Genomic DNA, 25939 nt, shown 5'->3' with positions numbered 1-25939 from the left:
GTTTTTTGGTAATAAGTCCAACATAAGGTAGTCTTAGACAGGTACTGAGAGTATAGCAGAGCCTTGAGTATTTCTTTTTAAGAATATAATCTTGCCTATTGATTCTCAAACCCAGCCGCTGAAGCTTTCTGTGTTTCACTAGTTTACTCAGATTTATTTCACTGAAAACCTTGTTTTGTCCTGGCGACTATTGCATGATCTTCATTAAAGCATTTTATTGTAATCCAGGAGACAGTTATTACTGAGGCATAATTGTACTTATGTGACCATCTTCTCCTGGTTCAGTGCGACATAGTTTAAGTATGAACGGAGAATGTTCACTTTATACTGTCTTCTCCAGCGTCTCATTCCAAGAATGCCTGGTAGGCATCGGGCATAAAAGGCCTGTAATGGCTTTATGTACGGACTGCATGTCGGGTTTTTCCTCGCAGCCATTCAGCACAGCTTTGGAGGCAGCTGTTTTTATGTTCAGATTTTGGAAAAGCCAGCTTCATCTATCAAAAAAGGCAGAGGCTCGTCTCAGGTGGTGCGCCACATGACCACTGATGATATAGCAGCGGGGAAAGATATTCCTTTGTATTTCAAATCTGCAACTATTGAGAGGTCAACTCACTGAGAGTGAAGCTAAGGGAGTTTAGAAACACACACACACACATGCACATAAAGTTCATGTGAAATATTCGTCAGTGGCAACTTCTATTGTTCATTTAACAGCAGTTGAAAATATATTTCTTAACATGTGCTTGTATAACTTGGCTAAAGATCTGCAGGGCCAGAACATGATGAAATGTAACCATTTAAAGTAGTTACAACACCTTTTGTTGGGATTCATTACATACCCAGGAGAGCCTAACAGCTATTTCTCAGATGTGAAATATACTGGTGCTGATCACTTATATTTCTACTTTTTTGGGGTTTCTTTCTTAGCTACAATTAAAGGACTCAAAGAAGGTTTTCTGTAGGAGTTTGACAAAAACAAACTGTTGGCCACTACATTAATACACATGAGAGTGGGCAAGATGTTTAAAGAAATGGAATGAAATGCAGTCAAACTCAGCGTCACTGCAATCTGCAACTTCAAAAGGCGGCATGGAAGTAAATCAAAACTCCTCTGATATGATTAATTTCACACAATGTTTCATTGTACTGAAACACATTTGCTTGTAACAGTAGCCAGTGAATATAGACCAGTGAATTCTATTTGTTAACTATCTTTGAACATTGGTTGTATCCAAATCGTGTATTCAGTGCCAAGTATGAAATAGATTCTTTGTTTTTCATTTTCTAGCAGAAATTGCCACAAATCTATTCTAACTTCCACAATAGATTTGGATGCCCTTCTTATCATAACCAGGATTCAAATCCAGGTTCCCCTGTGCTCTTAAGGAGAAGACTTAACCTAAATGCTTTCTTAATTTGCTTTGATTTAAATCAGAAGCTTAAAGCATTTTTGCAAGAGATCACCCACATGTAAATCTGTCAGTTGATTAAATATTAACAATCGTTGATCCAGTGTATTAATTCTGTGCTTATGTGAGCTATATGTATGCATTAGATATTGTAATTTTTTTGCCTCATGGATTTGTTCGGATGTCATCTTTTTCTATTGCCAGAGGCTTTCTTACATTTAAGATGTTTTCCCCAAGTTTGAACTCGGCAGTTACAGCACGCCGCCCCCTAAATGTGTTGATGCAGCACTAATGTAAAGCAAAGGAAGAAAGGGATAAGTGCTTGGTTGCACTCTCGCTTTTCCTTTGACCAAAGGAAGCTCTCCGACAGAGACGGTTGGAGTCTCAGCCCTTAAAACAAGAGTTGGAGGAAGTTGATAAACCTGAGCAGACAAGCACAGAAGAAGACCTCCCGGGACAGTTCTCTGTTGACAACATCAAAAGCCACAGATGAGCCTTCAAAGGTCATGAACAGGATGCAGCATTGTTTTAAGCACTTTTTCTTGCAGTTGTCAAAGTGGTGAGATCAGACACGAGGGAGTTCATTGTTTTTGAGTGATTGAGCGACGCCACCGGAGGTTGTGTCAGGTCACGAACAACAGTTGGACAGAAAAGTTTCTCTGCTGTAGGCTACATGCCTAGAAGGATGCAGGTGCTCATTTCGGTCGCACGCAAGATTTGGCTGGAGGCTTTTGTGATAGTTCAGCGCATGCAGAATGCACCACCCCGCACCACGCAGCGTGGTGAGGAGTGCAGCGCCACAATCCAGCTGCTCACTCAGACAGATATCTGCTTGGATCAACTGCTACTTGTCCCAGCTGCTTGTGACCTTAAGCCTCTGCTGCTGATGTGCACGGGTCTGACAAGAAGCTCCGGGAGCATTCATTTGCTGCTAATTCCCCTGTCGCCATCAGTCTCTGAATGCTGACACACACACACACACACACACACACACACACACACCCACACACACACTCAGTGTGGCCCCTGCTGTGCAGGCAGTCCACTGGTGTTGCCTGCTGGGTTTGTCTGAACGAACTGATTATCACACTTCAGTTAGCACATGTCACTGAGCCCTGCCTGCGCCGTCCATGTCCCTATCCCATGCTCAAACACTGACATTTACTGACAGCGGCATCGGTCGCTTTATGCTAATGCCGATAGTGCACATCTGCGTGTGGTCGTGTGTGTGTCGCCATCCAGTTCATGTGTGTTTGGAGTGTTTATTCATTGCACGATCACGGCCCATAATGTGTGTCTGTCACAGTGGAAATTCTATGGCCTGAACTGTTTTCTCCACTCTGCAGAGAGTGGCGACACCTACCAGAGGCAGGTGCTGTCCATCTTCAGCATCGCCTCCGGGATCTGTCTTCTCGGAGTGGCATGTATGGCTCTCTACCGCCGCAACAAGTGAGTGATGCCAGCCAGAGCCACATTAGTGGAAGATGCCCCCTGGCTGTGCAGAAAGAGCACTTTACTATCATGGCATGAAGCCCAATGAAATCCTAAGTGTGAGTCAGCTGTAGGATGTTTTAGCAAGGGATCAAATCGAAATTGTGTAGGGTGCATTTGGGACAGGTACTCATGTAAGATTTATTTGTAAAGTGGTTTTAGCAAACAGGTGTGTCGCAAAACACGTCTGCATAAAAACAAAACACGCAGACATGCCAAGAGCAAGGGTGAGTTTGAAAACATTAGACTCCGAAAGTGTGTGTGTGTACATGCATGTGTACATGAGGGAGGGCAGAAATAGAAGCTGCCAAGTCAATAACTCAAAGACAAAGAAAAGAAATGCAGATAAATAAATAAAAAAAAGTGATGACATGATAAAAAGAGAATATGCCCATTAAAGTGAGTACTCAAACAAAAATTGCCCTGAGTTTCTCCCTCCCCAAAACAATGATGCAGATAATATAAATCAAAGCCTTTTGTGATAGTACAGTTTAGTAGCTATACAAGATTTTAAAAAAAACAAGGTACCAAGTATTACAGTAGGGCTGATGTCTCTCAAAATGCCATCATCAATTATTGATTATCAAGGGGACTTTATTTGGCAATAACGATCATGATTTGCAATACAAAATCAGAAGGATGGATGTAGATCAGTGTGGGGGGAGCCTTCCCTGAGGGGTGTCGCAGCAAGATAAATGTTTGGCTCAGGGGGAGGCCTTTTTCGAGAATGATCTTTTTTTTTTCTTCTTAATTTTTGTGAAGAAATCCCGTTAATGAGCCAAAGCAAATTAACCAGATAAACCCTTGTGGATGATACTTAAGTGTAGCAGAAATATGAAAACTTACTCAATATTTGATTTGTATGTGAAGGAAATCCTGCATTGAATGGAAAAATGCTACTTTGTATGAGATTGGGCATAAGCATGCATGAGAGTGGTTGAATATCTGTGGAGGGCGAGGGCTCATCCTCCCACACTTTAAATTCTCCTGATGTAGAAAAATACATCAATGCATCTATACAGGTTGCTATCATGGCTGCTACTACTTTTTCATGTCTCAGCATCCCTCCTAGCAATCACTAATTTCCAGTTTCACTTCTTGTTCTTAAAACCAGTTTAGTCATTTGCTTTTTTCCCTCCAAGTCTTGGGGGGGGGGGGATCCTTTTCTCAGGAATCATTTAATAGGCCTTGGATGCAGTGAGAGTTTAGGAACCGAGTGCTTAAAAATGAACATTTAATGGTGAATTAACATTTAATCCAGAAGTCCCGAGCAACAATGAATTTTTAATCCAATCAAAGTTTAATCTAGAAAGAAAGAACACTATCATCTTTTTAAATTTAGCATAGCTAAAGCACATAGCGCGCGTAGCTGAAGCCCTCTCCTGGACTGTGGCCTTGTGACGGAAGGGCTGGTGAGGTCCGATGATCTTCAGGGCGATGCTCCTGGTGGGACCACGCAAGGCGGATAGATCTGGAGTGGAGGCCAAGGGAAACACGTCCAAACCACTTGTGGTCCCCCCAGGAGAGCTGAAGGAAGTTGCAGAGGAATGGGCCTCTTTGATCACTTTGCTGCCACAGCGACTCCATATGAACTAAGAAGATGGATGGATGGAAGGATGGCTAAAGCAAATCACTTCTCCGTCTTACATTTTCTTTGCTCATAAAAGCGTTTTTTTTTTTTTTGGTGTGTGTTTTTTTTTTCTCCAATATTGGTAGCAGTTACACTGGGTGTGTGAAAAAAAAAATATAGCAGGAAAAGTGTAAATGAAGCCAGGAGACTGAAACGTCTGCCAAGGAGACTTCTTCTGTCTCAAATTATCATGGTTCAAACATATAGGAGTGATTAATTAACACTTATCCTCATTCTGGAAAGTCTCTCGTTTTCCCAGAGAACATTAGCACAAAGTCATGTAATGTAGATCTCATGGTACATTGCCTTGATTACATTTTCAATTGTGCAAACCATGTCTCCCCCGATGCTCCCTTTGTAGCTTTTTTGTTGTTGTTTTTCACTGCCATCAGTCCTTCAGTCAAAGCTCTTTGACCTTTAAAGCACTCACACAATGACGGAATTTAATGATGGCTTTGGATTAGGTGTTGCCAGAGAAAACTTGTGATCAATAAAATCACATATCAGATATAAGATCATACAGGCCTATAAAGAAAGTTCACATGTGTGCATTTATTTGAATAGCACATTTTAGCAAGAAACAATGACAGTGTTTTCCATTAACCTTAATGAGTTTATTAGGTTGTTATTCTGGACTTTTTCTTTGGAAAGTCTTTCTTACTGTCAGCCAGTGCACCTTACTGAGGATTTATATTACTACATCTGATACTATATTTGATTATAAAGAATACAGCTGAAGTTGAGGGCACTGATTTTCAAATGGGCACCTAATGCACGTAAAATTACTCCAGTGCTGACTCAGTAGTGTGCAGGATGTGACATTAAAAGACCTTCAACCAGAATCAACTAAGAAATGTTTTAGCACTGAATTGTGTAGAATCTGCAATTTTCTTTCTTAAAATATCCAACAACGCTGGACAATCCAAGCTCTATTAATGGTTCAAATTAAAGTGAATGGATTGATCTCTGTATAAGGCCGTATACACACTGTATCTCCAGGCTTGTGGCGTGAGTGCTTCAGGAATAAAGGGCAGTCAATAAATATGATCACGTTGCTGTACGGTGTTCGTAAAGGTCCGACTAAATGAGTCCAGGAAATCAATAACTGTATTAATAACCGTTATCAGTGTGTGTTATTATTAGAGAGAAAATCACAACACATATTGCCAGATGTTATCTTGTCAGCACCGTGGTCATCTGTCCAGCTTTAATTGTTTTTTCTTTTCTTTTTCTTTTTCTTTTTACTGCTTGATGGATATCCCCCTTTTAACTGGCGGCCCTCAAACAGCTCTTGATTGTCTCTTTAGTCCGGCTCTTATTTTGCAGTCGTCATCCCTTTCTTTCTCATGCTCCCCCCCCCACAGGAGACACCGGGAAAAACTCCAGGCTCATTTCTCCGATAGCCGCAGCCTGAGAGACTGCAGTGTCAACGCCTCTGGTCTCATGTCCAAATCCGCTCCCAGGCTTCAATACAGCCTTCAGCTCCAAAAGGTCAGTTCACACCTATTATAGATTTATTTCCACTCACATCTGAATCATCATAATAGTACAGCAATTTTTAAATAGAGGACCGAGTTTCGAACGCTCGACGGCCCGACACTTGATGTGTCTTTTGTCCACACTCGCTTCTGACATGGGTTGAGAGGCAGGTGGACTAATTATTGAAAGAATAAACGCTTTGTACATTTCTCTCAAAATATGATTGTCAGACTCGTGTGAGAAGCTACAGATGTGATAATGATCCTGAAGCCGCCATGCTCGCGTGGAGACAACACCGAGAGAGAATAATGAGCAAGTGTTTCTAAACTGCATTCACTCTGTGAATCTGGGAGAGCTATATTTTCTGTCAGAAGATCAAGGGGTTTGTACAAAATGCAATGCTGAACCAACTTTGATGTGTGCAGGAAAAAAAGATAGAGAACGCACTGTTACGTAAGGCATTTATTGATTAATGAAGACATGCACTAACAGCACAGTTTAGTGACAAAAAACAAGAGTCAAAAAGAGGAAAATGCTATTTGGGAAGCTGTTTTCTCAATAAGAAATTAATAAATCACAAAGACATTGACTTGGTAAAGTTGAAACAAATGCAAGTTGTAAGCCCAGAATAAATAGGAGCTTAATAAGAATCCCGAGTCTGCAGAAGCAAACACAGCAGATACTAGAATCGACTCACACATCTATAGCAAATCAGGTGAATGATGTACGTAGATGGCACTGATAGGGAAAATGTCTCCGCAGAAAGGTAATTGCACCCTAATGCACACTTGTGAGAGTGTGTCATCAAAAGAGTGTAATTGCTCACCATAATGCATTAGCACTTTCATGAATGCACCCTCTGTGTTTCGCGTCAGAAAAATGGGGACATACAGTATTTTTACTTGATTATTTTCCACTGTGATTTTCTTGAATAAGATGCGAAGATGTCCATTTGTGCGCCCCCCCCCCCCCCTTCACAGCTCCCTGTTGTTGTTTGCAGAAATGAAACATATTCCTATGTTTCCATCAATTATTAAATAAAACTTTCACATCCTCTATAATCCTCCACGCATTTCTGCAGTATTTACCTTTTAATTCTGTGCATAAGGTAAGACGGTTCTGAGCACACTCGATGCTGATTGCAAACCAAGGTGACATTATAATCTATCTTCTGGGCATGCGTGCCGATAACATGATTAACTATCTTCTCGCATACAGAGATGCATTTGTTTTTGTTCGAAATATCTCGTTCAGACTCAGCCTTGTTGCGTTATCTCCGGGTTTAGCCTGTTCTGAGGCTCCTTAATAATGCAACAGTGTCGAGTGTCAACCACTGGAGCAAGCACCCCTCCAGCGAGCCCCACCCACACGGAACTGCAGTTGGCAAAATGTAAAAGCTTTTTAAGGGTGTCGATGTAAATTATGGCAGATCAGACACGGTATATTTGATGGAAACGTTAAGAGAACTGGTAAGTACTCAGATTCAAGTTTAATAAAAAAAAAAAAAAAAAAAAAAACATGATTCCCAAACACATTGGTGTTGAGACTACAAAACAGTCTGAGCACACCAGAGCCTAGTCTGATGTTGTTATTTTTTTCAGAGAGTTGCCCTTAGCAAGCCATTGAATTAACACCATGATCGTGAGATTGTGGTCACAGGAATGTATGAGGGCTCAGCAAGGAGTGAAGCCCTACATCCAGCCACAAAATGCTTTCCATGCTGGACACAGGAAGAAAGCAGGCAGGAAGGATGAAAATAAAAGTCAGTAATAACACAACACAGAAACAGAAGCTATAATAGAACAGTGTGAGGGAAGCTTAAGGTGGGATGTGAAAGATCTGTGGCTGTAAGTACCCAGGAGGGGGCATGAGCTGAAAAGACCAAAGAAAGATTAACAAGTGAAACCTATTTTTCTACAGATTTGACATAGCGACCCCCAGACCACTGCTTCTCCTCCTCCCACTCCTTCGGCTTGCAACCATCCAGAGAGAGGACATGCTGTGGGTGTTGTGGTCCCACAAGTTCTCTGTTCTCTTTAAAGTTAAACTGGCAAAATGAAAATGCTCTACACAGAAGAACAGAGCGCAGTGTTCTTAAAGAGGCTCAAAACATTCGCTGTAAAGCTGCATAAATCAGCATCAGGGCGCGTGTGCATGTGTTCGAGGCGGCATGGTGGATGAGTGCAGTGAGCCAGAAACAAAAGGCTGGTTCTGTCGGGTCAGGTGCAAAGAGGAGACGAAAGCTCAAATCTGTTTTGGTCATTGTCTTCCATGCCGACTCTATGATAAACTACTGCATTGCTCCATTGTATTTAACCCCCCTCAAAAATATGTCGTCCCCTTGAACTGTGGTGGAGACCGAGGCATTTTCCCATCACGGTGTGCTGAGCAGAAATGCAAAGACGTATACTGTATGCTGACATGATTATAACAGAATGATTTCTCAGGCTGTGCCCAAAGTCTGAGACAGAGGCGACTAAGCCCGGTGTGCTCTACTTAAAATAGACACCTGAGCACCTGCACTGCTTTTACACTGGATGTACATACTCTACAGCCTTCAACTCTCATACCTGACTTGCCCCTGCACCTGTCTTGAAAAACATTTACAGATATTTCTGTCTGTTCCATCTCTAATTGCAAATGCCTATACATATTGGCACATCTGGAACATTTCTATACATATGTTCCCTCCATCTGTATATTTGTGAGTGGGAATAGCTATGCGAATTGCACGCCCTCCTGTACTCCACCTTTAATTCACACTGCCAAGAAATGTGTGTGAATGTACAAGTCCCTTTCAAATACTTCGACGAAAACTCCCTCGATATAAACAAATGGAAAAGGTATTACAATGTTAAACACTTCCCGTCTCTAAAGAGATTAAAATCAACACTTCTGTGGTGGTGAAATTGTGTCTGAAATTAAAAGAGATGGAGTATGCACTCATCAGACACACTGCACTGAAGCAGACATACACCAACTTGAAGGAATCGGGACACAGGCTATAAGCACAAGCCAAAGAAACTCTCTTTCCATCAAGTGGTAGCTGGAGTGGTGCTAACTAACCAGACTTGCCTTATTGTAAGAGACTGAGTCGCCCTCAGGAGTGAGCATACTGTATGAATACTTTATGGAGACAGAGAATGGTACGGGCCCCAGAACAGAGCCCTGTGTTCCAAAGTTCTGTGAAATGTGACCTCAGAATATTTTTGCTGAAAGCTCTGGTGTGTTGCAAAGCCAGGCTCCCTTGCGCCAGGGTAAATTTCACAATACTCTGAAGTTGCATGTTGTCAAAGACTCAGTGGCTGGCTGTCAACAAGATTTCACACTGAGAAAAAAACATCAATTCTTGAGCATGAAACTTTTTTCAAACACAAGACCATTCATTTTTTAACCATGTGGTTCTCATCAAATCAATTTGAGCGCTTCTTCTTGATGTTTGAAATGTAAACATTCGGGACCCCTAGTGAACATTTGAATGAGCAGCTAATCAATGAATCGGCTGCCTGCTCTCCTCTTAACCATGCTAAAATGAGGAGATAGTTTGTCAAGTGTCTGACAAACTCAAGTTGATAAGCCTTCGAGATTGATCCAGTGTGCCAGGAAATGAATAATGAATATTAGCCAGTGGATTAGAAAGACTGTTGTATCAACTAAGAGGTGATCTAAAAGCTTCATGATTATTAAAAGGACAGGCTGTGGAAGCCAAATGCAGACGTGGGTTGAACAAAAAAAAAAACAATCTTTAATAGATGAAGAAACATCTACGAGAACAAAAACCAAACGCATCCTGAATAGAAAACACAAGTAAACAAGCAAAAGTCGATATGGATCTGGGAAACATAGCAGGTACACAGACATGAGCTTAATGGCACATTGGTAATGTATGAATGCAAACAACAACAAAAAATGCACTGGACAACTGTTGCTGTCTTACACAACGTTGCGGTGTCATGTGCTGAATGCAACCCAGAGCGTGTTAGATTACCTGTGGAATTCTTACAATCTAATTGCCAAACAGTGCAATAAATGTGTTATAACAGTGAAAACAGTGACGGGAATTCCGTCTCTCTGCACTTGAATTTCAACAGCGAGGATTAGGAGTATAATGTCCTCTTTAGACGATCACCGAAACGGATGTTTGCAAGCGGACTGAGACCTGCCACTTGTTTGGAGTGCACCAGATGGAAGCATAAATGAAATGCACTAACACAGCAACTTTATTAGGGTGTTAAATGTGACCAACGCATACGGAGGCGGGTAACACAGAGTGACTGACAAAGACCCCAGGACAGACACGGAATAGTAATACACAAGATTAATTAAGGAGATAAGACCACAAACACACCTCACATAAAAGGAATGAGGAACAGGTGGGACAGAAGGAAGTCCGATCAAGTAGACACTGACAACCAAATGCATAAAAACAAAGTTTCACACTACAGCTGTGAGGCTCATGCAGCTTGAAATCTCATAATGCAGTCGACATGCTCATGTGCATACCATTAAAAAAAACAACCCAACTAAAACTAATAAAGGTTAAAAAATGTGTTTGCTTTTCGCAGTGGTCACACTTTACACCCGCACAGTTTTAACAGTAAACTATATAGAGCTGTGTTTTGTGCTGCCAGCCCAAGGACTGGACTGTCCTTGTTGAAGAATGGTCAAATATCCCATTATACACAGTTCAGGGCCTGTGATTTGGTAGTAATCCAAGAAGGATTATGGTGCTGCTCTGAATGCATAGGTTTCCCTTGCGCTTCATTATGTAGGGTATAGTCAACATATTGATAGATTTCTCAGTTACTCTGCGCCCCCCCCCTGATATAAATCCATGTTGTGTTGTGTTTATCCAAGGCTTTCACAAGTGGTGTAACACAAGGCAAAAGTGAGATAGGAAGGTAAAAACTGAAATGGCCATCCTGCCATTGCCTGCCACAACCCATTTATTTAATCCTCTGACATAGATATCGTCTTCCAGGAAAGTTTGCCATAGCAATTGTTTTGGAAAGTCAGGCGTTCTTCGCCCGCAGGGCATTTGAGAGGGTGGCCAAAATGATACTATTTTCTTGCACAACTGGTGAACAGCGGTAACAGCCCCCTCTGGGATTCAGGGGTGTAAGGGAGAAAAAGAGGCTTATTGGGCACGGGAACCCTGGACCGGCTCTAAGTCACATGCAATTGCTTTAATGATGTACAATCGGAAAGAGAGAGAGGGCAATGCGGGAAGTACTGTAGCTGGAATAACAGAATTATCTGAGGATTTAGTGTTTCACAGGGTGGGGGGGCACTTAGGGCATTCATGGTCACAGTGCCACAGCTCTGACTGGAGCCTGTTGTAAGATAATGGTGTTAATTTTGATAAGAATAAAAGAAGAAGAATCGAGTGTGGGAATTCTTTAGGAAACCATTAATGTAATCTTGCGAAGGATTAATTCTTGAGTGAAGCTGGAGTCCTGTGCAGCTCAATGTGGAGTTTATTCACAGCGTTCCCCTTCTAATCTGCAGTTTAAAGTGTAAAATGCAATTAAAGGCACGCCGCCCGACTGAGGGAGGATACATCAGCAAGAGAACATCCTCAACCTGGCTGGGGATTGCTGTTAAGCCACACACAGAATTATCAGCGTTACGAATTATATCCAGAGTTTGTTCTTTGCGTTTACTTCCATATCAGCTTACACTTCTGACATGGTTTTGATTGTGATCATTACAACAAAGAAATGTCGAACAAGGTTAATAGTACAGATTAACCCTGAGCCCATTACCGTGTTTTGTCACTGACTGTATGTACGACTTTTCTTCGTTTTTCTGCAGAGCTGCACTGCTCACGGATCCTCCGTTAAAGGCGTCACGGTGGCACCAGGCACATCAATGGTGGCGCCGCCCATTCTCAGCAAGGCACTGTCGAAAGGAAAGCGTTTCAGGTGAATATACAGTGTACTCTTATTTCCAGCGCTGTTTCATATCCTTCACCCCGTCAGCCTGTAGCAAGATATAAGGGGTAGCCAAGTGTGAAATTTAATCATTGCCGTATAATGCTGGATATAGACCTCCAAATAATAAACAGAGGGATTTATGATGATTATAAAGGGGAGTAACTATGTTAATATATATCATGGATACCATCCCAGTACCGTAAGCCGAATGTCTGTGTGCGCATCCTCAGCTAACCTCGGGCATTTTCCGAAGGGGATTATTGGTTTATCTACTTTGATAGAATAAAAAATTACAGGCTGTCAAAATAGTTGGGCATGTAGACGTCTTTATTTATGTGGCATTCCAGTAAATCGCGGAGTGATTAAATGTTTACCCGGGCAGACTCTAAAACAACTGGTTGCACAAAGAGAAGAGGAGACGTCCTCAGAGGGAGAGGCGTTTTTTTTTTTTTTTTTTTTAATGTGCGGAGTTAAACATTGACTCAACAAAGTTCTTTTCTTGCCACCCTTCAAGTGGCGGAGAATTCAACAAAAATAAACAACATTTTTTGCTACAAGGGGATCTCAGACGCAGCTATGCTTTGTGATCACAGCCGTCAAGTATCAAACAGTGCCATTTGAAATCTGCGGAGGAACACAGGGACGTGGGCATGCGACAATGGCCCGATCCCGGGATGTTTTCAGAGAGGCTTCATTTGCTTTGATGATATTGGTGCAGGGACACTTTGACAGTTAATGAAGTTCAGCCACACAACTTGCAGGAACTCCTGTGACCAAAATGTATTTCCCACAACACCCATTATGAGAGTTGAAGGCAAATCCTAAAAAAAAATTAATCCAAAAAAAAGCCTCATTGCTAATGATGTCGTTCTTTTATTCATTCTCACTGAGCGGAGCAGCAGTCAGAGTCACCGCCAGGCAACAGTGTTGTAGCTGCGTACGGCAGAGAACAGGCTGGGTATACGTTTCCACACGTTTATTTAAACCCTCATTACGATGCCTTATGCATTACCCACGTTCTCAGCTTTATGAAGTGATAACGCAGTTTATATGATGTACCGTAATTAAAGCAAGCTGAGATAATTCAGAAGTTCATCGTACACAGACGTGTATGTGTGTACGTGTAGGTGTGTGTGTGTGCGTGTGCGTATAGACAGAGGGAGTTTTTAATATGCCTGCGACATCTCAACTGAAAACTCCACCGTGGAGCAGTTGTTCTGTTTTAATGCACCGGTGCTGTGTCACAGAGGAAAGTTTTTTTTTTTTCTTTGAAAAGGTTGTCACATATGGCTGCGGGGACAGTACCGAGTCCTCCTGGCTTTTTACTCTCCACGCTGTCATGCAGGTGCCTCATGAAGGGCGGCTGACAGTCAATCATCTGTTCAGCTTGTTCTCGGAGTCGGGGGAGGCAGGGGAGAACGAGACGGTGATGGATGATGTTGAGATGCTTTCAGCTATTGACCTGAAACCTGGACCCTATCATGAGCTATACCCAGCAGCACTGCTGCCAATGGTTACCTGTGCATATTCGCTGTCATCATTTGAATGCGGTATGCGTGTTTGACACACCAGTGAAGGAACCACACACGTAACAGGATGAAACAATTCACCTCCAGTCACAGCTGCATTAGTGACATTTTTAAGCTGTAGACTAGATAAAGCTAAACGCTAAAATTGGCATAATGGCTATGCTGGTGTTTGGATGCTCTAATGTTTACTGCAATTGTTTAAATGGCGCTATGGCCCTGCCACAATCCACCATGTTGAATATGCTCATAGTCCTTCACCTGCACTGTGTGTGTCGGCCTTCATTGACAAAGGACAGATAATTTATTTTTCTGCCTGCTGCAAACTGAATGGCTAGCGTTGCATTGCAGTCATTGATTTATCAAATCGGCTCGGCAAGTTGATGGACGCTGCGGAGGCTCTGCCCTCTATTATCATAGCAGTCTATTCTTGTTATCAATCTCACTACTAAGCCAACAAGAATACCGCCTCGGGTTTTCGAACAGTTCTAGAAAGAAACTGTCTTTGAATAGTAAATTATAAAAAGGTAGAAATCATTACACTTGCATGTCAGATTTATAATATTTGAACTTCTGAGTTGCTGTGGCAAAAAGAAGGCTGTATGCAGTCAAGTGTGGGTCAGGAAGCTAACATGCCACGCATATGCCTTTAAAGACAATACGGCGGGTTTTTTTTTGGAGGCTTGTCCAGGAGTTTGAAACCTGCGGCTCTGGAGCCACATGTGGTTCTTCGGACCTTTTGTTTGCAGTTCCCTGAAGCTTTTACAAAATTATACCTCAATAAACATCCTATCTTATTTTCATTCTATTTACACAAGAGTAATTTTGGAGTAAAGACTCTTAGCCCTTGGCTAAAAATGGCTCTAAAAAGGTGACAAAAACCACTCTTTTGATATCCACCACCGTTTATCTTTAAAATCAAGTAAATTAAATCTTGTTGCTTTATGTCATGAATTAAATGTGGAAATCTATGAAGAAAAAACACAGATGCCTTATTTCAGTAGTTTTATTATATTACATCATATACAAATATGCCTTTTCTATTTGGGTAGAAGATTCAATTCAAACAAAACAACCTTTCTCTATAACCAAAGACCAATTCCGATCTGTTTCAGCATGTCTCTCTTTGACATTCAATGGTCCAAATAGGACAAATTATAAATTAGGAAATAATGTCTTGGATAAGTATTTATTTTTGAAAAATTCCGCTTTAAAAAATATCTTACTGAGGCCTTTTTTAATGGAGTAAGGAAAGCAACAAAGCAGTAGCCCCACAAAGACATTAGTTTAACGAACTAAAAATAAATGTACTTTGCTTAATGGGTCCATGTGAGCTCTGGGGTCTTTTGTAGACAACAGACACATATGCGTCAGTTTTGGATGCACTCCACCTCACATTTGTACTGACTGGGATGGTAAATTGTTTTGTTTTTTTCTTTAGTATCTCTGAAACGCAGCGCTTTTATTTTTCCATACAGGCTATTTGAGCTTTGATTCCATATTGTTAAATACTGAACCGACTTCCGTCTCCTTCCTGTTTGTGGGTCGTCATAGACAGTCGACAAACTGTGCAAAGTGCCGATCAAGAAATCATGTCTGCATAGTATACATACAGACAGACCTTATATTGACACATATCACCTAAATACACGTATATTGCTTAAATGTTAAGTTAATTTGGGGTTTTACGGACTCAAATACAATGTTTGCATGTCTGCAGGCTTGCTATCGGTAATCACAAAATACACCTTCGACTGGTGGGAAAAGTGGTTTCACAAGAAATTGGTCACGAGCAACAAATATAATGTTCTCTCTCACAGAGTACCTCTAAAGTTATTATGATTCATTCTTTCTCTGTGCAAAATGCCACTTCAACTCACTGCTGTCAAGACATTTCATTATGAACCACAAATGTCATCTGCATAGTGGCACAAGAGGAAAAGTCACAGGATCACATTAGCATCAGTGGGATTCATCCTCTGGGGAAACGAGGTGTCTTTACAAAATGTGATTTCATTCCATCCAGCAGCCTTGATCCAGACATATTTCACTGGGAACTAAAAGAGCTGGTTCACCTGAAGACCGACATCAAATGTCATATGAAGAGGCCTGGCTAACAAGAAATGTGTTCATGAATTTACATTTGAAGTACTCAGACGAAGACGGTTATTGCACAGGCCGGTGCGAGAAAAATGAACAAATCAATCACTTTCACCTTAATCATTTGCATTTGATATTTTCTGAATCAAGTAACCGGCAGCAGCTCTCTCTGTTCCGTCTGTCCTTGGGCACATTTTTGCATCTCACATAGAAATAGCGTCACACTGCAAGAAGTCAATCATTGTTTTCATTTGTGCTGCTGTGGATTAAATCAATCACTGCCTTTGTCTCGATTGGATGGGGAAAATTGTAAGTACGTAAGCTAATCAATATGCTCATATGGAGTCGGTGATTTATTTTTTTTTCTCCACCTGCTGAGAGGGAAACATGTTCAGTGTCCATAGTGAACGTTATGTGTGATATGTGGGTGTAGCCTGCTGCTTCTGTGAAGAAGGATGCCGATTCTGCGCATGTCCCGTCCTGTTTATAACTCAGCTCAGGTCCTTTGTCACATGCCATTTTCCCTCTGTCTCTCAGTGTTTCTCGTTCCTCCCCGATATGTCCAGGAGAGGCACAAACAGCCAGTAACTGGTTAAAGTGTGTGCTGGATTACTCTCCCAGCCAGGCTTAGTCATCCCACATCCAGAGGCTGTATAGTTTTGGTGAATTGTGGAGATAAGCAGCTGCAGTCCCGTTTTAAACATTTAACACTAATAATCGCAACAGACAAAAACATTTTACAATTTTCCGGCTTCCAGTTAATCCTAATTAAAAAGAAAAATCAGCTTGCAACATAACGGGTAACAAAACTGCCTTAATTCAGCTTTATTCATATCAACTTTTACAACATCTGTCGATAGAAAAGCTAATTCCGGCAAAAGCTCGAGCCACTATCATGCTCTTAATTTCACAGCAATGAACATAAAGGTAATAAACCTGAACATTATTTATAGTCTTCAGTCAGCTGTCAAATCATACCAGATTTGTTTTACATTTACAGTTTTACATTTTTCATTCAAGGAATGAAGTGAATTGACATTTTTAATTATATGTACAATATATCATAATTATTAGTTTAAACCTTGAAAATGTGATAAAATGAAATAACCTTCCGTCGATGTATGCAGTTGGACTGAAGACAAAATTGAGTACAGAGACTCACTACTGCCACCTTGCCACTGTGGCGTTACTAACATCTTGTATACTGTATTCTGAAGCCTTTATACCATATTTGGGAACTTCTCCATATTCCTAGTTGTTTTATTATAATACTGTAATTACAATCTATAGCTATTCTAAACAGATGCATCTTTTCCTTTTTTGTCATTTCAGCAGATTTGTGATTTGAACAATGAAAAACCACAACAACAAAAAACAATTATTTGAATATTTACATCCATTGTCATATATATGACAAATTATTAGATATATTATAAAACAATAGTGTTCAATAGCATGTATTGTTCTACTTTCAGAAAGAAAGGTGTCCAAATCCAAGACTTTTAAAACTATAATTCATCAAATATGTGTGAGACTGGTCAGTAAGCTTTTCAATCTATTTCAGCATGTTGAAAAAGCTGGGGACTACTTTAAAAAAAAAAGTTTGCAAATGTTGACAATTTGGTACTGTGTGCCTTTCACAGTTCCCAAATTATTCAACATCCAAAATCAAGCTTAAAGAATGATTGTCACTGATTTGTTTCACACTTCAATACAAATAAATTGTTTTCCCAACACTAATAATATGCTTCAAATCTTTTCTGGTGGTTAGATTCAACACAACCAAGTGACCCCCAAGGATCAAGTCAACATCAGACCCTCTGTCCCAAAATATGTATTCAGATAAGATGGAAACTGGATTCCATCTGGATTTTCTGGTCACAGATGTGTCATGAGAGCGTTTCGTTCTTGTGAGATACACCAACACATCACCTTGCAGTGTACAGCTGTATGACTCCGATTCATCCTTGATGGCATTGTTCTACCGCTGTAGACCTGCAGGGATTTTCTTTGGAGTCGACCACCGACGGTCTCCAGAACAATTTAAAAAGCAGTGTGCCCGGGCAAGAGACACAGTTTCCAAGGGCTGCTGCCTCCACCTCCAATCCCAGCGGGGGATCAGTACATGCCTGTCATTTTCATGCTCCAGCATACAATTGAGTACTGTATTTTAAACCTGGCACAGAAAAACACTGTTGTCTTACATATATTACATGAGTCCCGTCGCTGTCTTCTTATATTATACTGTAGTTTGATTTAGTTGTCGCTTGATCGGTCTGGAAGACACTTTAGTTGTGGCTGAAATATCACTCAGACTTGTGCAGGCTTAGATGATCCCCAGAAGTGTCCTCTTATAGGGTTGTCCAGCCAGGATCTTGGTGAGCTGCTATCCAGCCAGACTCCATTCTCTCATATGGCGAATATATAATGAATCCATTTGTTGTTGTTGTTGTTGTTGTTGTTTTTATCAGGCTCCTGCGGAGCTTGAGGAAAATCATTGTTTTGAATGAGGTCTGTGGAAGTAAGAGACATTTGAACATGTCCTCGGGACCTGAGAAACACTGGCACTCACCGAGAAAATGGTTTGATCTAAAAATGCATGTATGTATTGTTTCACTCATTCTGTACAAATGCACTAATGGTCACGCACTGCACTTCTAATAATGTTCTTGCAAACACGATATATATATATATATATAATGAATTAGTGCTATGAATTAATATTAGAGGCAGGTAGGAAAATGTGGATATTTCGATAAAATATATTCTATTCAGGTTGGTTGATTTTTGCAGTATTTTCTGTGTATGTAACAAAAGAAAACAATCATTACATCAAAAAACTACATGCACCTATGACACAGTGGCATGAAGAGGCTTCTGGCAACTGCTCCCGCTCTCCAGTCCCCTACAGTGAGTCAGAGAATATGCTAATGTGGCAAAAATCTCTGTCTATTTAAACATTCGTAAAGGTCATCCTTGCCACGCAGAAACACTGACTATTCTTGCAAACACGATAATCGTATATCATTTACATGCAAGGAAGACAGCATCAACATAGGTCTCGGCTAGCAGAGGTGCTACGCGGCTCTCTCCAGAAATAGACTGTATTCACAGCAGGTATTGTGTCTTGTAATTGCTCGGAATGCACAGGCATAATGTGAAATGTGGAGAGGCATTACTGTAGCGTATTCCAATCGGCCAGTTTTAACTTCCTGGTGTCGGGATTGCCGGAGTTTTAGTGGGAATTTTTTATTCTTTATTTTTTTTCCTGTAATTACGAGTACAAATGTCCGACCTGAGATGAGTGGATGTTCAGCTGCTGCTGTTTGTCTCCAACAGGGAGACGAAACCAATGAAAACACAGAGAAGGCATATTTATCTCGAATTGAAATTTGCAATACACTGAACAAACAAGAAAATTAAAACGTTTTTTTTTAAGCTTTGATATAGTGAAACACAATAATAAGCTGTCAGCTACATTACCATTTTGCTTTAAGCACAAAAAAAGACGACCTGAGCATTGATGCTAATTTAGTTTGCTTCCACCAAATTTATTTTCTTCTCTCTTTGATTTATTTATTATGAATTATTTATTTGCTTATGTGAAGAGCATTGTATTGCTCACTGAAATGGCCATTCTCCTCACATTGTTGCAGTAGAGAAATCCCATGTTTAGTCTGCAGTATAGTCAGGTCATTTGTGGAAGGAGTCAATTGAATGTATAAAAATATGTTGTTTTTTATCATCTCAGAAAGGTCAATCGATTCCGTTTCGCATCAACATCAGAAAGACGAGATAAATGCGATGAGATGAATGAATTAGATGAGGGCGGCGTGATATGACGAAGCTTCGGTGAAACGGCGTGTTCATTTGGCGAGTTTCCGCCGCACTAATTCGTTTGCCTTCGGTTGCAGGAGCAGCTCCCTCTCGCTCAGTCCCGCTCAACAACGACGAGAGACTAATTACTTCAGGACCCCGCCCATTTCCAGAGGGAAACACAAAATATCGACCAACCTTATTGACGGCTCCAGAGTGGCAGGGCACGCCTACAAACACTTGCAGGAGGACGACTCAACAGACGTGGAGTCCATAAGAAGGTGAATCTATCTTTGTCCTCCTCTGTCATGTTTGCTCCACGAAGGGGAGACTTTCTGTGCCTCGAGGTCAAGTGCTCGGTTCAGTGATATGGACCTCCGGATTAACCGAGGTTAAGTTGGAGTGGCAGAGGGATAATTTCGGGAGAAATTAGTTTATGACCGAAAATACTCCCGAGTTCAAATCCGCGAAGTAGCCGATGAAATCTGATCCAGGGAAATAAATGAGATCTGCAGTGCCCTTCTTCTACTGAGACTGTCACAATTAATTTGGAGAACGCACTTGATCCCAGCCCGCTCTACAGTATCGTGGTGCCGGGGAAGATACGAGCCTGTGTGTAATCCGGCCTGCACTTGCCACTGAGCTGCTGCTGTGAATGGAAATGTGTTTTATCTCCGTGTTTGAACGGGGTTAAAAATTACAACTGTACCAAAGCTAATTACCAGATGATGCACAATTTCACATGGATTTCAAGCTGTCCAGAATGGTTAGATGCTGGCTAACGCTCAATGAGCATTATTGGGAAATGTATTGGTCTGCACACCGGCTCAATCACTTAACTTAATGTGGTTTCACTGTCAGGATCTGGGGCCATATTGGCTACTTGTGACCAACTAAAACAAGGCCACACGTGGCAAAGTTTTCATCTTTCGAACCTAGGCCCATCTGGAATTCTCATCATGCTCACCCCGATGTCGAGTGAGGACAGCAAGTTTCTCCGTTTTGGCGGGCACCATAAGTGAAGCGCAGCCACTGGCACCGTTTCAGGAGGCGATAAAAGCAAGAAGGAGTTTTGGCAGAGCCAGCTCTTGCCAGTTGGCTATCGGGGGGGGGGGGGGGGCAGACAGACTTAAAACACATTTTTAAAGTATAGTCTGATCATCCTTACTGGCACAAACTCAAATAAAAGTAGCCTGTCGTGAAATCCTCCCTGACACATTTGTTATCAAAGCGGAAATGCTTGTCCACTGTCCTCGAGGAGGGAGATCATTTATGGATGAGGCAAAGTTGCGTGTTTCTCCACATGACTTCAAACTTCCCTTTTGCATTAAGGATATTCAAATCATAAGAAAATTAATTACTGCATAAAAGCTGGCACGGCCAAAGTATATTCATCCCATATTGGCCACTGAAGTGCTTGCTCGTCTAGATCCATGCATAATGTCAAGCAGCTCCACTGGCATTTCCCCTTTAATAAAGCAACACTGAAAACATTGAATTATTTTAGGTTTTTGTATTTACAGATGCAGACAACAGTATCTTAGGCCTGAATGAGGCGGGCCTGTTTAGCATATGACTCAGAAACAGCCTAATTTGCCGTCAGTGTGTGCAACTTGAGCGATGGCACTGTTAACAGAAACGTCTGTCATTAAAGCAGCAGTGTCCCCGGTGCATTTCCCCGCACTTAAAAGTGCCTTGCAATGTTCCTATTAGCATGCCAACCTGATTAAGCGTTACAGTGACTTGTAAGATACACTGCGAGCTGCCAAACTCTTTATGTGACCTATTTCCATAATTTACATTTTTAAACAAAGCTCCATGGAGCTCAGCAGTTCTTTCAAATGGTTGTGTGGTGAGATCCTCCAGGAGCAGTTTCCCTTTCCAACGCACACACACACACACACACACACACACAAACACACGCACACACATGCACACGCACATACACGCTCGGCCGGGAAAACAAACAAACTAATAAAGAAAGTAATGAGGATTTTCTTTGTTAAAGCACAAAGGCAAAAAAAAAAATCTGCATGCTACGGGCAATTAAATCTGATGCTGCTCCTTCAAGTATTTAGGAGAAGAGCTGAAATAAGGCTTGTGCTCTTCTCAGGGATAACACTGCGTTTTTGCAGTTAAACAATTCAGATCTCATTAGCCATTGATGATTCCTTTATAGATCCTTCACTTGTATTTTTTATTTTTTTTTGCCGGCCTTCACAAGGCTGAAATGACCCATTTCTCGACTTACAAGCCACACAACGCCAAGCTAGCAAGCTCACAGCCCCCTCCTTCTCCTCCAGCCCCCACGTCTACCCTGTTGCCATGGAGACACCCTCTCATCTCTGGAAATGAGAAATGGGAGGTGGAAGGGAGAGTGAGAGAAGCAGAGAGGGGAGAGTGAAGAGAGGAGGAAGACAGTGCAGAGACGATGGGAGAGCAGAGAAGTAAAGATGGAGGCACGGGGAAGTGTTAAAGGGGAGCAAAAAAAAAAGAAAGAAAAGGGAACGGGGAAGAGGCGAGAACAACAAACAAACAGGAGAATGCTCCACCATGTTTTCCATTTTGTGACAACAAATCCCTGTAGAGTATTGTCAGTTTCATTATCCAGTGTCAAAACCTATATTTACCCAATGCAGATAGGGACACAATCGAAGGCAAATTTGCTATGGCAGTTATTTTTAGATCTATTTTGATCTGTTGGGTTTACCTCCAGCTTGCTTTCACCCTTCTAATACGGAAAAGGTGAGTGGGAAAGTAATTCAATTATTTAAACCTGGTTATGCTACAAACAGTCTCTGAAGGCTGACAATAACACCGGCTGCCTCCTAAGGCTACGCTGGGGTGACGCTTAACGTGAATTGAGTCTTCAGTAACAATATTAACTCTTATGCACACTCACCACATACATCAACGCACACACTTGACTCGAGATAAGTTTCCTGCTCCGCTGTATTGTTCTGTGAGAGAGCCCGACGTCTTCCATGCCTCTCTGCAGTGTTTTTGTGGCATTTTCACTCTTCGTCATCCTCCAGATATACTTGCCAGAGCGCTCACGCCTACATATACACTGATTTTCACCCTAAATGTTATATCACACCTGTCAGGCTTGGTGGGTTCAATGTGAGATGGTACATTGTGTATTGTTTCAAACCTAAAATTAGAAGACACGTGAAGCAGATAGTCAGTGTATAAAGTTTCCATAGAGCCCCAACAGGGTCAAGATTGAAGCTCCATAAAGCCTTCAATCTCTGATAAGACATCCACCAGAGAATGGATTTCTCTGGTAAACACTCCTACCTACAGCAATAAAACAGGCCGCTCATGTTGAGGATTATAGATAATTGCAGAAAAGATTATAAAAGAACAAAGTCAAGTAATGACCATTTTGATGGTGCAAGGTGGGGGTGTTTTGTTTTTTTCCTCAACTGAGGTAAAATAATATAAGCAAGACAGAGCCTTTTTATTTCAGTATTTTATATGCGTTCCTCTGCTATATATCTCTTAGGTGATGATTGTCGAGAACAAAGAAGGTCACGGTATAAATGACTTGGTCTCTCACTCTCACCTCTCCTTTTCTATTCTTTCTTCTGCCTAAAGGTGTGATTCTGCCAGCGGGAAGGTCGGCGCCCTCCTCAGCAGGACCTCACTCTCTCACTTCACAGCCAGGAAAGGATGGACCGAGGTCCCTTGCACCCGCCTAGATAAAGGAACAACCTTCCTCCCGACCTCCCTGCGCACCCGTTCTGTGCCAATCATCCCCTCACTCCAAGCATGCGACCTCGAGCCGGGGCATGTGGACCCAAGTGACCGGAAACAAGCAGGGCTGCTGAAGTGGCACCCTGTGCTGGCTGGTAAGACGGGGCTGCCCATTAGCGATACTCTCTTCCCACCTGACACCGTTGTGGTGGCGACTGGCATTACTCCCAGCGGTGTCAACCCCCTTGCGGCCGCTGGCTCAGAGAAGACCCCCGGCTCCTTGCGCTCCGTCGAAATCACGGTGGAACTTTCACCGGATTTAAAACAGAAAAGCCTTTCCGACCCGGTTAAAGCGTCCGAGGGCCTCCACGACGGCACGAGCGCTTCCCGGGCTGCGACTGAGCGGGAGCCACATGCAAAAAGTGTCCAATATCCTGCCAGAGGTGTGCACACAAGCAGTGGGAGCAGAGTTCGGAAGGCAGCAGGCCAAAGAGAAGCCCAGGGACAGTGCCAAGGTCAGACATCTCGGGTGTGCGGAGGCGCAAACCGCTTCTTGGACACCAAAGGACCCAGCTGCAGAGGAACTGGAGATGCTTATGCCAAGCCCTGTGAAAGCTGATTGGATTAATTCTGTAAAGCTTCAAAGACACTGTTTCCTAATAACTGTATACCTTTGCTGGTGGCTCAGGATGGTTAGCAGGTGGGACCATCTGTGTGGCCACATGGACCAATAACAGATGGCCGTAGATTTTTGAAGGCACCCGGAACAGATTGAACTGCAGAGGAAGAAAAAAAATATTGACACAAAAGACATCAGATTACAAAGAAAAAGAGACAAACACACATTGTGAATAAATGTGACTCAATAAGGAAAACAAAAACCGTGACTCGAGTGGGAGCTTGACTTAAACAGTGTATTGAAAAAAAATGCCACTATTTAAAAGGAGCTTCTACTTAGAAACCAAAATAGTGTGTCATCTCTATGTTGTTTCTCTATTGTAAAGAAATGAAATTATATATGTCATATAATATATGTCATATAGACGTATATATATTTGACATACAATTGTGACAAAATAAAGACTAAGATAACAGTGTTAAGGGCTTTGTTCATCTCCATCCATTTACGTGACAATGTGCTTGTGTTGTGTTCACACATGGTTGGTTACTGATGTCCGAGTGTGTGATGATAGTTTCCATTCTTTGATGAGAAATTGTGTTAAAAAGAAATACATGAATGAGAAAACAATTCATTATTTTAATAAAATCATTTTAGCATTTAGTATTTTAAGGCTAAGAGAGATAATTAGATTTTTTAAAACTTTATGAAAATTATTATTATTATTATTATGACCATTGCAACCTACTAAGAGAATTGAACTGGAAAGGAGCCCAGTTGCCAACAATAATTATATCTTGTGACACTTTGAGAAGTCCAGCAGTCAATGCAAAATTTGCACTTGATTTGAGACAAATCATCTTCTGGGGCGTCACAATGGGGTAGAAGCCCTGTGAAGCCAGCCTCCTTCTGCACTTTATAAACCCCTAATTTCAGATGTTTATCAGATAGCAGCAAAGTTTAGTTGTATTTTTTCATTCAGATCTTATTTTTCAGTGTGGGTATCGTCATTCACCTTGTAAGCTTGCTTCCGTATGCCAAAAACTCATAAAGCAGCAACACTGATTTAAAACAAACAGATGTATTGTGCTCTCATATATTATTGTGCTTTCATTCACAGAAAGCACAATGATATACTTTTTCCCGCAAGGGGGTTGACGGAAGTAGTGCTTGAAAGATACTCAATGAATGCAAAATTATGCTCTTTGTTCATTATTCCTAATGATAAACCTTAGTCTGTATCCATAGGCCACATACACCAAGGAATGTACTTCATTCATGTTGAATTCTAACAATGGCCATGAGGTTTGCAAATGAAAATGAAGCATACAAGCATGCGAATGCTGTACAATTCTTTATTTATGCCTCATTTACATTGAATTTAGTATATCTGAGCTTCCTCCTTCCCCAGTTTGCTGTGTCTGCTGGTGTGATAGTTTGTACAGGACTCATAAATGAGTATTACCGAGATTTCTTCATCACTTCTCCGCAGAAGAAAAGTATCTTGAGTCTATAAGAAGGTTTTTGTGAAGATTAAAATGAACTTCATTGATCCCTGAGGGGAAATAGAGCCGAGGCAGCTGCAAAAGAAAGATAAAATTGCCATAAATAGAAAATATTTTGCATTATAAATACATATAGTGACTGCTGGCTAGACAAAAATTCACCACACACTGAATTTTCAGATGCTTACAAATTTGCATAGTCTTCTTGCAATGCAGCGATCAAAAACGGGCAGGTGTGCAAATATTGTTGAATTATAGATAAAAACCCGAATAAATAAATAGAGCACTTAATGAATGCAAAGATCTGCATGCGGCGTAAATTTGAGGAGTAAGGAGAATGTTTGTGCGGAGGTGAATATCACTCCACGCTCAACAACACCCGGGGCCATGAAATCCATCCTGGAGGCTCATGGGAGCCCGGCACCTTTTTAAGACCCACACCTCCACGCCCTGCTGTTCATTTACTGCTTCAGATGTATAATTTGTAGACACTTACATGCATCGCTGGCTAAGAAATCTTTGCAGGAAAGTTAGTGCGAGGGGAATGGGTGGCAGAGAAATCAGCTGCGCCGTTCAGGAGCAGCAGCTACTTTGTATGCAACGTCATTGCGTGTTGGAGATAAAATGCAGATGCTTGGAGCACACGAGGAACACCTGTGGAATATAAATGGAGTCTGTGACCAGTGTGTTGGAATTTTATTTCCAGCACCGTACCAGCAGGAGGTATTT

General features: G+C 41.6%; 1 protein-coding gene across 1 annotated transcript in view; it reads left to right on the top strand.

Moving 5' to 3' along the window:
* Positions 1-23977, top strand: part of nrg3b (neuregulin 3b) — a gene marked incomplete at its 5' end in the record, with an annotated part of 199605 nt that extends 175628 nt beyond the window's left edge. The window contains 5 exons of the mRNA XM_080517790.1: positions 2756-2858; positions 5895-6021; positions 11824-11933; positions 19486-19668; positions 22988-23977. Coding sequence (XP_080373916.1) covers positions 2756-2858; positions 5895-6021; positions 11824-11933; positions 19486-19668; positions 22988-23705 — 1241 coding nt within the window. The 3' untranslated portion in view covers positions 23706-23977. The remainder of the gene's footprint in view (positions 1-2755; positions 2859-5894; positions 6022-11823; positions 11934-19485; positions 19669-22987) is intronic.
* Positions 23978-25939: the final 1962 nt, after the last annotated feature.

Source organism: Blennius ocellaris, assembly GCF_963422515.1.
Source record: "Blennius ocellaris genome assembly, chromosome: 21".
In the NCBI taxonomy this organism is placed as follows: domain Eukaryota; kingdom Metazoa; phylum Chordata; class Actinopteri; order Blenniiformes; family Blenniidae; genus Blennius; species Blennius ocellaris.
The sequence above is the reverse complement of the archived record's forward strand: the minus strand, read 5'-3'. Positions and strand labels throughout refer to the sequence as shown.